This window comes from Nipponia nippon, unplaced genomic scaffold (assembly GCF_047370975.1).
Source record: "Nipponia nippon isolate SJK-2023a ecotype South Korea unplaced genomic scaffold, ASM4737097v1 scaffold_5, whole genome shotgun sequence".
Lineage (NCBI taxonomy): Eukaryota > Metazoa > Chordata > Aves > Pelecaniformes > Threskiornithidae > Nipponia > Nipponia nippon.
The window spans coordinates 7721827-7732968 of record NW_028262369.1 but is presented as its reverse complement, the minus strand read 5'-3'; the positions used below and the strand labels follow the sequence as shown (position 1 = coordinate 7732968).

General features: G+C 70.9%; 2 protein-coding genes across 3 annotated transcripts; one reads left to right on the top strand and one right to left on the bottom strand.

Moving 5' to 3' along the window:
• Positions 1-1116: 1116 nt before the first annotated feature.
• On the bottom strand, positions 1117-6321 carry RGS11 (regulator of G protein signaling 11). 2 transcript variants are annotated; one of them, XM_087731917.1, is made up of 17 exons: positions 6224-6321; positions 5462-5558; positions 5056-5106; positions 4863-4969; positions 4703-4754; positions 4562-4620; positions 4306-4382; positions 4107-4188; positions 3874-3942; positions 3159-3188; positions 3013-3074; positions 2636-2749; positions 2386-2501; positions 1974-2061; positions 1728-1866; positions 1576-1658; positions 1117-1504 (listed from the first exon to the last, which is right to left on the bottom strand). In XM_087731917.1, exons 1-17 carry the CDS (start codon positions 6281-6283, stop codon positions 1384-1386), a joined length of 1407 nt encoding a protein of 468 aa, XP_087588043.1. In that variant the 5' UTR covers positions 6284-6321; the 3' UTR covers positions 1117-1383. The 2 variants fall into 2 exon arrangements, with proteins under 2 accessions (XP_087588043.1, XP_087588045.1); XM_087731919.1 differs by having other exon boundaries at positions 3159-3182.
• Positions 6322-7224: 903 nt separating this feature from the next.
• On the top strand, positions 7225-11112 carry ARHGDIG (Rho GDP dissociation inhibitor gamma). The gene is made up of 6 exons (XM_087732489.1): positions 7225-7353; positions 8510-8692; positions 9656-9739; positions 9816-9892; positions 10412-10475; positions 10566-11112. The coding sequence occupies exons 1-6, from the start codon at positions 7281-7283 to the stop codon at positions 10763-10765; spliced, it is 681 nt and encodes a 226-aa protein (XP_087588615.1). The 5' UTR covers positions 7225-7280; the 3' UTR covers positions 10766-11112.
• Positions 11113-11142: the final 30 nt, after the last annotated feature.

Below are 11142 nucleotides of genomic sequence, written 5' to 3'. Positions count from 1 at the left end.
AGGGAGGCTGGAGTTAGATAACCGTCCCTGCCCCCTGCCTGGGGCTCGGTGACCTGGTTTTACACCCCGGATTCCTGCTACGGTCCATCAGCATGAAAATCTCACGCCGGGGCTTGGATTTGGATCAAGCCAGAGGGAGCCGCGTGGCAGGCGGTGTCTCGCAGAGCGTGGGACCATCTGTCGCTGCCCGGTGGCTGCCAATGCCGAGGTCCCAGGCTCCATCCTGTGACTGAGGTGCCTGCAGCTTCCCCTGCCCCGAGCCCCTCTGTCTGCCCCAGTACTGAGCTGAGAAACACCCCCTGCTCCACGCCGGGGGTCCTGAGCTCTGCGGCAGGGAAGGATGCCGTGGTCCCGAGCGTCCCAAGCATCCACGCCGTTTGTTGGCCAAGGTGGGGGCTGGCACCACTTGGTCGCTCACGAGCTGGCGACGTCCCCAGCCTGCTCCGCTGTGCGGGTCCTTGGGTGCATGTGGGGCAGGCTGGGGTCCAAGGCTGGGCGCTGGCGGGCACCAGCCCCCCTCTCCTTTATATAACCACCAGCGTTAATCCCCTGCAGCTGGGGCTTGACTCCGGGAAAGAGAATAATCCTGCTGCCAGATCCTCGGCCTCTGCTCAGATTAATGGGCCGTGGGCAGACAGAGTGGCTCAGCTGCCAGCCCGCAGGGCCCTTGCAGCCTGGGATTGCTGGCCAGAGGCTCCTCTGGCTGTGCTCGAAAGACCTTTTTGTCCTCCACGGGGGCTGTACGTGGGTGCACCGGTGGCTGCAGGGGGCTGAGTGCCCCGAGTGCCAGCTTGGCCGTGCCAGGAGGGTCTGCCAACAGGGTCTATTTTTGCCCCTTGAACAAGCAGAGCTGTGGGTGCTGGCTGTGCCATGGGCACACGTGCCTGGGGGGCTGGTTTCCCCCCACCTGGGGTCTGCACCCTTGCTGGGTGCTGCAGGCAGGGGCAGGGGTTGCTGCCGGCCCAGGGGGACACAATTGCAGCCAGGAGCGGTGGCCACCACCACGTGCACCCACCACCCCGCAGCCACCTCCCTGGTCACCCCTCCCCGAAAACCATGGGAGCCGCAGCGTTTCCCCACGGGGGGGGCTTTATTGTCTCCACGGCTTGTGCCCGGGTGGGGCGGGAGGAGGGGGTGACCCCGCACCAGGCCGGCTGGGTGTGGGCTCCCCGAGGGAGAGGAGGGTGCGGGGACGTGAGTGGGGGCTGCAGCGGGGCCAGCCTGGCCTGGGGGTGCTGCCAGCGGGGCGTATGGCTTCTCTCCTTCAGTGCTACTGCCGGCAGAGTCCTGCGGCGGGGCCGGGGCGTGCTGGGTGGGGGGGCTGCGGCTGAGCCGGAGGGTGCCGGGCCAGGGGGGTCCCACGTCGGTGGGGGGCCGGGGCCCTCAGCTCTCCTCCTCGGGGACAGGGGCAGCCATGGGGCTCCTCTCCTCGGCATCGCCCGCGGGCAGGAGCAGGGCCGGGCTGGGGCTGGAGTGCCGCTGCTTGCGCATGAAGGGGAAGACCCTGTGGGCAGAGCGGGGTCAGTGCCGGCGGGGACCACCCCAGCACCCCAGAGGTCCAGACCCTGCCCTCACCGCTTCTTGGTCTCCGGGGGGATGACGGCCTCGGCCAGGAGGTTCCTGTAGAGCTCCGACTTGAGGAACCGCGGGTAGGAGTCCTGGGCGAGCAGAGGCGTCAGGCTCCTGCCCAACCCTGCCCTGCCCAGCCCAGCCCTGCCCTCACCCACCTTCTTCATCAGCATGTAGATGTGCATCTGGGCGTCGTCCATCACATAGCGGTGGGGCGTCTTGATGCCCTCCAGTGTCCGCTCCATGGTCTTGCTGTCGATGTTCACCCACCGGGTAGCCCCGGGAGCCAGGAACTGCCTGGGGAGCCACAGCTGGCAGTGAGCACCCGGCCCTGCAGTGGGACCGTGGTGGCCTGGCCCCCCCACACCCCAGCCCCCCCAAACCCTCGCCCCACTGGCACTCACTGGTAGATGGAGTCCACGATCTCGGGGATGCGGGACTGCTCCCCGTAGCGCAGTTCCTCACACGCCTCCCAGAAGCTCAGGTTCTCGGCTGGGGAGGGGGCCATGGTGTTGGGGAGGGGGACGTGGCCCCAGGCCATCAGTGGTGGGTCCGCGGCCCAGCCAGCTGTGGGGCCAAACCCCCTGGGATGGAGCCAGCTGGTGCAACATGGGGTAGTGGGTCCAGGGATGCAAGGATGTGGTGGGGGGGTCAGGGGCTGCCAGGATAGGTTGGTCAAGAGGTGCTGGGATGCAGTGGTGGGTTTGTGGGTGCCAGGATGGGGCAGTGAATTAGGTGGTACTGGGACATGGTGGTGGGTCTGGGGGTTCTGTGATGGGATGATGAGTTTGGGGATGCTGGGATGAGGCCACTCACCGCTGAACTCCTTCTTGAGGAAGTCGAGGAGCTGCGCCCGGCCCAGGGGGTCGGTGAGGAGCTCGCTGAAGTTGAAGCCCCAGCGCTCCACGCGCAGTTTTGTGGGGGTCGGCACCCTGCAGGTGACACCGGTGTCAGGGCTGGCAGCGAGCAGCCCATGGCTGCCTGCATGACCCTGCACCCTGTCCTGCAGGTTGGGGTACGGGGGCGGGGGGGGGGGGGGGCTGGCAGCCCCGACATGGGCGCTTACGTGGGGGCGTTCATGGCCCAGTACGTGGTGTCGTCCGTGATCCAGGGGTTGCTGGGCAGGCAGCCAGACATGATGGGGTCGTGGGGCACGTACTGCTCGTTGAACTTGATATACCTACCAGGAGTGGCGACTGGAGGTGTCCAGGGCCACCATCCCACCACAGCCACTGTCCCACCACTGCCACCATCCCCAGACACCGCGGGGACGTGGTGGGGACGTGCTTGGGCTCTGCGATGACTATGGAGCCTTGGCTCCGCTCCCTGCCGAGGGCAATGGCAGCACGAGCGCTGCGGTGCCAGCAGCCAGCCGCAGGGATGCTGGTGCTGTCACGCCGACGGGGACCCTGCCCGCAGCCAGGGCAGCCACCAGCCACTCACCCCTCGAGGCAGATGGAGGACTTCACCCTGGTCCTGGCCATGGCCTTCCTGCAGTACTCGATCTAGGGCCGGCCACGGGGGAGATATCAGGGGTGCCCGGCAGCCCATGCCCCCTGGGAGCCACCCCCGCCCCTCGCCCCGCTCACCTCTCGCTTGTAGTAATCCATGTTCTTGGTCTGCAAGAGACACGCGGGGCCGGGTGAGAGCATGGCAGGGCCAGGACACGGTGCCCACCAGCCCTGCCCAGCGCCACCCTGGGCAAGGACCCAGGCATCCAGCCCCCCTGCTCCTCACCCCGGCACCCTGTGGCCCATCCCCATGGCCTCCAGCCTTATCCCTGCACCCCTCTGGGCTCAGCCGGTACAGCCTGTGGGGTAAACCCCGGTATCCACCCCCCGCCCCAGCGTGGCACCAGCCTTGGGTTAGTGACACTTACGTGGGCAGAGGACACAGCACATGGCGCAGAGAACAGAAAGCAGGTGGTTAGTGAGGACGGGCTGGCGGGGGTCCAGGGCAGCATTAGAGGGGTCGCGACACAGGGAAGGGCCTGGTGGCGACTATGGGCACCCCGGGGTGCCAGGACTCCCAGCAGCACAGCCACCCCGCAGGGACTAGGGGTGCTGGCACGGAGGGGTGGTGGGCGCACGGGCAAACACACTGACCCCCCGGCTCAGCTGGAGCAGGGGGACAGGCTGGACACATGGATGTTAGCAGAGCTGGGGGGGTGTCCCCCCGAAAATGTGGGCATGGCCCAGGGTGGGATGGCCAGGCACCCACTGGGGCAGCTCAGCACCCCAGCACACACGGGTGGCTGCGCCCTCTGCCCGCCGGCAGCCCGGGGGTGCCCGGGGCCCCACTCACCAGCTGGACACGGGTGGTGTGGCAGTTCCTGCGCGCAGGGCCCTGCTCCAGCACATTGGGGGCTCCCGGCTGCAACGAGAGCATCGCGCTGGGGGCTGGCGGGACGCCCCGCGCCCCAGAGCCCCGCTCCCCAGGCCGGGGCCGTGCGTGGTGCAGTGCCCTGGCCCTCCCCACCTGCCCAGGGCTGCACCCACCAGCCTGGCACCCCTTGTCCCTCCGCCGCCCATCCTCACCGGGGGCCGGTTGACGAGCCAGTACGCCTGCTCCTGGCAGTCGATGACGATGCGGTCACCCTTCCGCCGCTGCTTGGCCGCCCTGCCCGTGCAAAGGCAGCGGGGAGGCGCTGGCACCCTGCCTGCCCCAGCACCCAAGGGTGCTCTGTCCCCCGTGGCTCCCCAGGGTGCAGCAGTGCCGGGCTGTGCCCGCACTCACCGGAGCTGCTCCCGCGCCTGCATCACCACGAAGTCCCACGTGTGGTTGATCCGCTTGTGCAGGAGGTTGTAGTTGTCCTGGGGAGCGACAGTGTCACCCCTGTGGGCATGGCGTGACACCCATCCCCACGCCTGGCTCCAGGTCCCAGCGCCGCTCCAGCACAGGCAGAGCCGGTGCCACCCTGCAGGTGAGCCCCTGCTCCTGGGTGAGCTGAGACCCCCCAGCTCATCACAGGCGTGAGGAGGGCACCGCTCACCTTCTCGTGCTCGATCAGGTCACCCTGCTTGCGGATGTTCTTCTTGGCCAGGTAAATGGCTGCAAGAGGAGGGGTGGCACCTCAGGGGAGCCGGGAAGGGGCTGCAGCCCATGCCGGTGCCGGCAGCACAGTGGTACCTACCGTAGTCCAGTTCCGTGGCCGGCCACTTGGTGCTGGTCCAGAAATAGGGGGTCTGCGGGGAGGGGGAAGAGGCTGAGGCACAGAGACGTGGGGTGCCGCGGTGCCGAGCCGGGGGAGCCCCGAGGCTGCGGCAGCACCTGTGCCGCCGGCAGGGCCATACCTGGAAGCGGTAGGGTGACTCGTCTGCCCGCAGCACCAGGCTGCGGGGGTCTTTGAGGGGGTAGATGTAGCCGTGCTTCACGATGAGGTTGCCGAGGTGCAGAGACTCTGGGGGAGCGGGAGCAGGGGCTGCACGGGGGCTCAGCAGCCCCAGTTGCCCCCGTGGTGCCAGCTGCCCGTCCCGGGGCACTCACCCTCCTCAGAGATGCTGTACTTCTGGATGAGCCACTCCACGATGTCATTCCCTGGGGACAGAGGCAGCGTTAGCAGGGTGCAATGGGGTCCCCCAGACCGGGCACAGGGAGGTTCCTGGGCTGGGGCACCCCGGCACGGCTCAGCGGGTGCTGAAGGGGTCACGCAGGGTGACGGGGGCCCTGCCAAGGACATGCTGGGCCGCCCACCCCAGTGAGCGCCCGCCCCGCTCAGCCGATGCATAATTGATCCCAGCTGCAGCGCTGAGCACCCGTGGGTGCAGGGAGGCGAGCGGCGCGGGGTGCCACGGGGCTGGGTGCCGGGTGCAGCGCTGGGGCCACCTGGGGAGCACCCACATGCCTCTCCCACCCCACGCACCTCACGGGGTGCCCCGCCATGGGGACCCACCTGTCATGGCGTGGGGGATAACGGTGATGAGCAGGCGCTGGTTCCTCATCTTGATGCCCATGTCGGGGTCCTGCATGCTGACAATCATCCGCTCCATCTGCCGGGCAAGCGCCCGCCACGCTCAGCCCTCCGGCTGGGGGCACTGGGCCTGGGCACAGCCTGGCTCCCCCCGCCCTGACCCAGGGCACCCTGTGCCCGGCCGGGGGGCAGCCTGGCACCCCGCAGCCGGACCCGGGGCACCCTGTGCCCGGCCAGGGGACAGACTGGCACCCCGCAGCCGGACCCGGGGCACCCAGCAGCCGGGCAAGCGTGCGATGCCGGAGGTGCGGGCACCCAGCCTCCTGGCATCCCTTGGCCGGGGAGCCTCGGTTTTGGGGTGCGAGCTCTGCCGGGGCTGTGGCAGCACCACGGGCCGGTGGCGGGGGCTGAGCTCGTAGCTCCGGGACGCTGCCCGTGGGTGTCCCCGCGTGGGGCGGTGCCCGGGGCCCCGTGGCGGTGCGGGGCCGGGGTGGTGCCCGCTGTCCCGCGGTACACGGGGCGATGCTGGTACCCGCTCCCCGGCGATGCTGACGCCCGTGCCGCCGGCGGTGCCCGGTCCCCGATGCCCGCGCTGCCCGGTGCAGCGCCAGTGCCCGGTCCCCAGGGTCCCAGCGCCCGGTCCCCTCGGTACCCGGTCCCCACGGTGCCAGTGCCCGGTCCCCGCGGTGCCCGGCGCGGTGCCCGCTCCCCGTGGGGCTGGTGCCGGTGCCGGTGTCGGCTCACCTTGCGCAGACAGGGCATCTGGAGCGGGGGGTGCCGGCCGCGGGGGCCGCCGATGGTCATCGCGGGTGCGCGCCCCGCGCCGCGCCGCTCCGCCCGGCCCCGCCCCGGCCCCGCCCGACCACGCCCCGGGCCACGCCCCGCCCCTCCCGGCCCCGCCCCGCGCCCCCCCCGGCTGCCGCCGTCTGCGCCGGGCGCCCCGACGGGGGCCCCGGTACGCGGGGACCCCGAGCCCCGGCCCCGGGATCAGCCCTCGCCCTGCCCGCGGGCCCCGCGGACCGGCTCTGCCGGCCGGGTCGGGGGAGCGCAGGGCTGGCGCCGGGGGTGCCCGGGCTGCCCCGGTGGGCGGCCGGCTGCAGGCGCGGGGCAAACGCTGTGGCTGTTGGAACGGCTGTGCGGGCAGGGTGCGGGCAGGGGGGTGGGCAGTGCGGGCTGAAGTGCGGACAGTGTGCGGGCAGTGCAGGCAGGGTGCGGGCAGTGCCTGGAGGGTACAGGCAGGGTGCTTGGGGGCGTGGGCAGTGCCTGGAGGGTACAGGCAGGGTGCCTGGGGGCGTGGGCAGGGTGCGGGCAGTGCGGCCCCGGCGCTGGCAGGCGGCGGGGGCCGTGGGCCAGGAGCGGGCAGGGCGCGGGCAGGGCGCGGGCAGCGCGGCCCGGGCGCTTGCCGGGTGCGGGCAGGGCGCGGGCAGCGCGGGCAGGCGCTGCGCGGGCGCGCACGGCGGATGAGCTCACTGCAGTCTCGCCGCCCATGAGCGGGGCTGGAGCCGCCCGGCGCCGAGGGGCGGGGGCGGGCGGGGGCGGGCAGCGGAGCCGCCGCGTCTGCGGGAGCCGCCGCCGCCGCCCCGCCGGGCCGCGCCGGGCAGCGCCGGGGAGCGCAGCGGGGAGCGCCGGGGGGGGGAGCGGCAGCGGAGCAGCCGGCAGCGCCGAGCCCGGCGGCAGCGGGCGGGAGGAGCGCGGCCGCGGGCCCCGGCGGAGCCGCCGCCACCGGCAGAGCCGCGCCCCGGGCCCCGGCAGCGGCCGCCCCGCCCGGCCCCGGGGGGGGCGCGCCGGGCCCGGCCCGGCCATGCTCGGCCTGGATGTGTGCGAGGCCGGCGGGCAGCTGCTGGAGCTGCTCTGGCTGGCGCTGTGCTACCGAGGTGAGCGGCGGCGGGCGCGGGAGGGCAGCGCCCGGCTGCCCCGGGGGTGGGCGGGCATCGCCCGGGGGCGGCGGGGTGGGCATCGCCCCGGGGGCGAGCGTCGCCCCGGCTCTCCAGCAGGTGAGCGTCACCCCGGGCCCCGGCTGCGTTCAGGACTGAGCATCACCCCAGGCCCGGGGAGACCGGAGCGTCCCGCAGGGGTGCGGGGACCACCCCGCCGCCCCCCCCGCCACCTCCCAGCCCGGCCCGTGGCACCCAGCGCGCACCCCTGGGCTGCCACCCGTGCCGGGCCGGGCGGGTGCATCCCCGGGTGGGAGCCAGCGCGGCCGGGGCCGCACGCTGCCGTGACGGCCGGGCGCCCCGGGGTGCAGGGCCTCTGCCTTTGCCGGGGGCCCAGAGGTGCAGCAGGGCCATCGCTCTGCGCCCCGGGGACCTGCGCAGGCGGCCCTGCGGCCCGGGGGCCGAGCGTGGTGGCTCCTGGCCCGGGCTGTGCCCCCGCGTGTCCCCGGGGACGGGGTTTCCAGGGGCTCGTGGACCACGGTGCTTGCAGTCAGAAGGGCGGCGGGCGTGGGGGGGTGATGCAGCAGGCAGGGTAGAGTCAGAGGCCGTGGGGACATCGCCTGCCCTTGTGCCCCGCACAGCCTGGCACCCCCCGGAGCCACCGTTTGCCCCAGAGCTGTTTTTCTTTCCCCTGCAGCCGCTGGCAGTTCGGGTTTGGGGCGGGAGGTGGGGCTGGTGGCTGCCCAGCGGGGTTGGAGGGGGCCACGGGGTGGTGACAAGGACCTCTCCAGGTGACAGGGCGCGAAGGGTGCCTGCGGGCTGTGGTGGGCTGCAAACACCCCCCGGACTGTGCACATCACGTAGGCACCAGCTTGACTTGCTCCATGACCATGCGGAAATGCAGCCGGCGGCCCAGCGGCAACGCCTTGGGTCTCAGCTGTGCCACCAGCCCCTGGGGACACGGAGCCTGGCGGCATCCCCACGGCCCTGAGCAGGGGGACAACTCGGCTGCCCCACAGGGGATTGCCCACATCCATCCATGGCATGCCCCAGCTCAGCCACCCCCTGCTCACCAGTGCCTGTGCTTCATGGGGTGGGGGGGTGTCTCCTGGGGTGTCCCCAGGGCGGGGGGACTGCCACTGCCTGTCCCCCGCAGACATCATGGCTGACAAGGAGGGGGTGACGCTGTCACTGGAGGAGGAGGAGGATGCCGACGTGGCCCTGGCGTACAAGACGCCAGAGAAGAAGAGCCTGCGGGAGATCCAGGAGCTGGACCCAGGGGACGAGAGCCTGCGGAAGTACAAGCAGGCGCTGCTGGGTGCCATCCCTGCTGCCGTGGGTAAGGCCAGGGGCTGCCTGCTGGGGCTGGGCACCCCGGCACCCCAGCTGGGTGATGCAGCAGGGAGCTCAGGTGTCCCCAGCAGGGAGGGCACGTCCTGGCTGGCATCGCCCGTGGGTGCTGCCTCTGGCCCCCACCTGCGCGGAGACCCCGGCATCCCCCTGCCGACACGGTAACGGCTGCCCGGGGACCCCGGTTGCCTTGGTTACAGGATCACCGCTGCAGTTTCCATAGGAACGGTTACAAGGGACCGGGAAATTCATTAGGATGACAGAGACTGAGCGAGCAGCCACGAGGGCCTGGGGTGGCACGGCTGTTGGTGCCCAGACGGTGCCCCCCGCTCCCCATGACACCCCCAGCACCCACCCCAGCCTGATGCTGCCCCCGGTGTCTGCGGGGCCTGGGCCAGGTTGGGGTGCTCCACGGGCCCAGCACCCTGGTGTGCTGGCCGATGGGTGCGTGGTGGGGGCAGGGGTGGTGTGTGCAAGCTGGTGAGGTGGATGCAAACCAGTGGGGTGCATGAGGTGTGCATGATGGTGTGTGTGCAGGCTGATGGGGTGCAAGTGGGCTGGTGGGGGGTGCAAGCTGCTGATGGGGTGCTGGTTGGGCTGTTGAGGTGCAACGAGGCCAGCGCCCACCTTGAGGGATGCCTTTGCCTGCCTCCTCCTCCCCACCCACCTTGGCCTGCTCCCAAGCCAGGGAGCATCGCACCCCGGGAGGTACCTGTGGCTGGGCCCTTTGAAACGTGGTCTTACCCCAAAGGTGTTGATGCCAAGGTTGGGGCTGGCCTGAGATGCCCCCTGGTCTCCTGCGCTCTGCCTGAGCTGGCTCTCACCGGCTCCTAACACCCCCACCATGGGCACCATGGGCCTTCATGCCATTACAGGGGGCATGGGCAGCCCCCAGGTGCCGGTGGTGGCGGGATGGGTGCGGGTGGGTAAGGGCTGCGCCGCTTGTCCCTAGATGCCAGCGTGCCCAACGTGCAGGTGACGAAGCTCACCCTGATGTGTGAGCAGGCGCCGGGGCCCATCACCATGGACTTGACAGGTGAGCGGTGGGGGCACTGATGGGAGGAGGAGAAGGAAGAAGGGGTGCCAGGCTCATGAGCCATCTCCTCATGCAGGAGACCTGGAGGTGCTGCGGGGCCAGGCCTTTGTGCTGAAGGAGGGGGTGGACTACAGGGTGAAGGTGTCCTTCAAGGTGAGGCGGGTGCATGGTGCCCTGTGTCCGCTGGCTGGGCTGGGCACAGCCCTGCTAACTTGCACCCCGGTGTCACAGCCCCATGGGGTCCCTCCTTCCCATGGGTTCCTTGCTGCCCCGAGGTCCCTGCACCCGGGGTCCCTTCCGCCCTGGGGCCTCTGTCCCCCCACCCCTCATCCTCAGGGTCCCTGCCCACCCTGGGGTCCCTGCCCTCCGGGGTCCCTGCCACCCTGGGGTCCTTACCCCTCGTGGGGGTTTCAGCCACGTTGGGTCCTTGCCTTTCCCAGGGGTCTCTGGAGGTCCCTGCCCCTCCCAGGGGTCCCCGCCCCTCTTGGGGGTCCCTGCAACTCTTGATCTTCCTCAGTGCCCAATCCTGCCCAAGAAGCTGGATCCTGGGGGGGGGTGTGCAGGATGGGGCTTTAGAGGTGGGTCCTGCCCCCCTACAAGGCTGGGGTCCCCAGGGTGGGGGGCATGAAGCTGTGGGGCAGCACCCATGGTGCCCCTGCCCTCTGCCCACAGGTGAACAGGGAGATCGTCTGCGGGCTGCGGTGCCTCCACCTCACCTACCGCCGGGGCCGGCCCGGTGAGTGGGGTCGGGGGGCTGGGGTGCCGGCAGGGGGGCCATGCCATGCTGGCCCCGCTCACCTGTCCCCCCTCTCCCCTTCTCGCCCAGTGGACCGCGACGTCTTCATGGTGGGCAGCTACGCGCCGCGGGCTGAGGAGTACGAGGTGGTGACACCGGCGGAGGAGGCACCGCGGGGCTGGCTGGCACGGGGCTCCTACCGCGTCCGCTCCCTCGTCACCGATGATGACAAGATGGAGCATCTCTCCTGGGAGTGGGGCCTCTGCATAAAGAAGGCCTGGGAGGACTGACATCCCCCCCCACCTGCACCCCCGTTCCCCCCTGCCAGCTCGGGGAAGCGGTGCCTGCCATCCCAGGGGACACCTCGCCGGCACCACCGCGCTCGCCCGGGTTGTATGAAGGGGGGCGGGGGGGGGTGTCTGTTAGCGAGCGGGTGCCCACAGTCGTGGTCTTCGCAACCAAAGTTATTTTTAATTGCTGTTTTTTTTTTAAATACCGATGCCCGCCTGGTCCCTGCGGCGTCCCCATCGCTGGGGCCGGGGCCGTGACCCTGCCGTGGTGGTGCTGTGCCTGGCTGCCCGCCCGGTCGCAGGCTGTGCTCTTCCATCGCCATTAAACCCTACAGACTGGTCTCTTACTGGTGTGTCCATGCCCGTTCTGCCCGTCT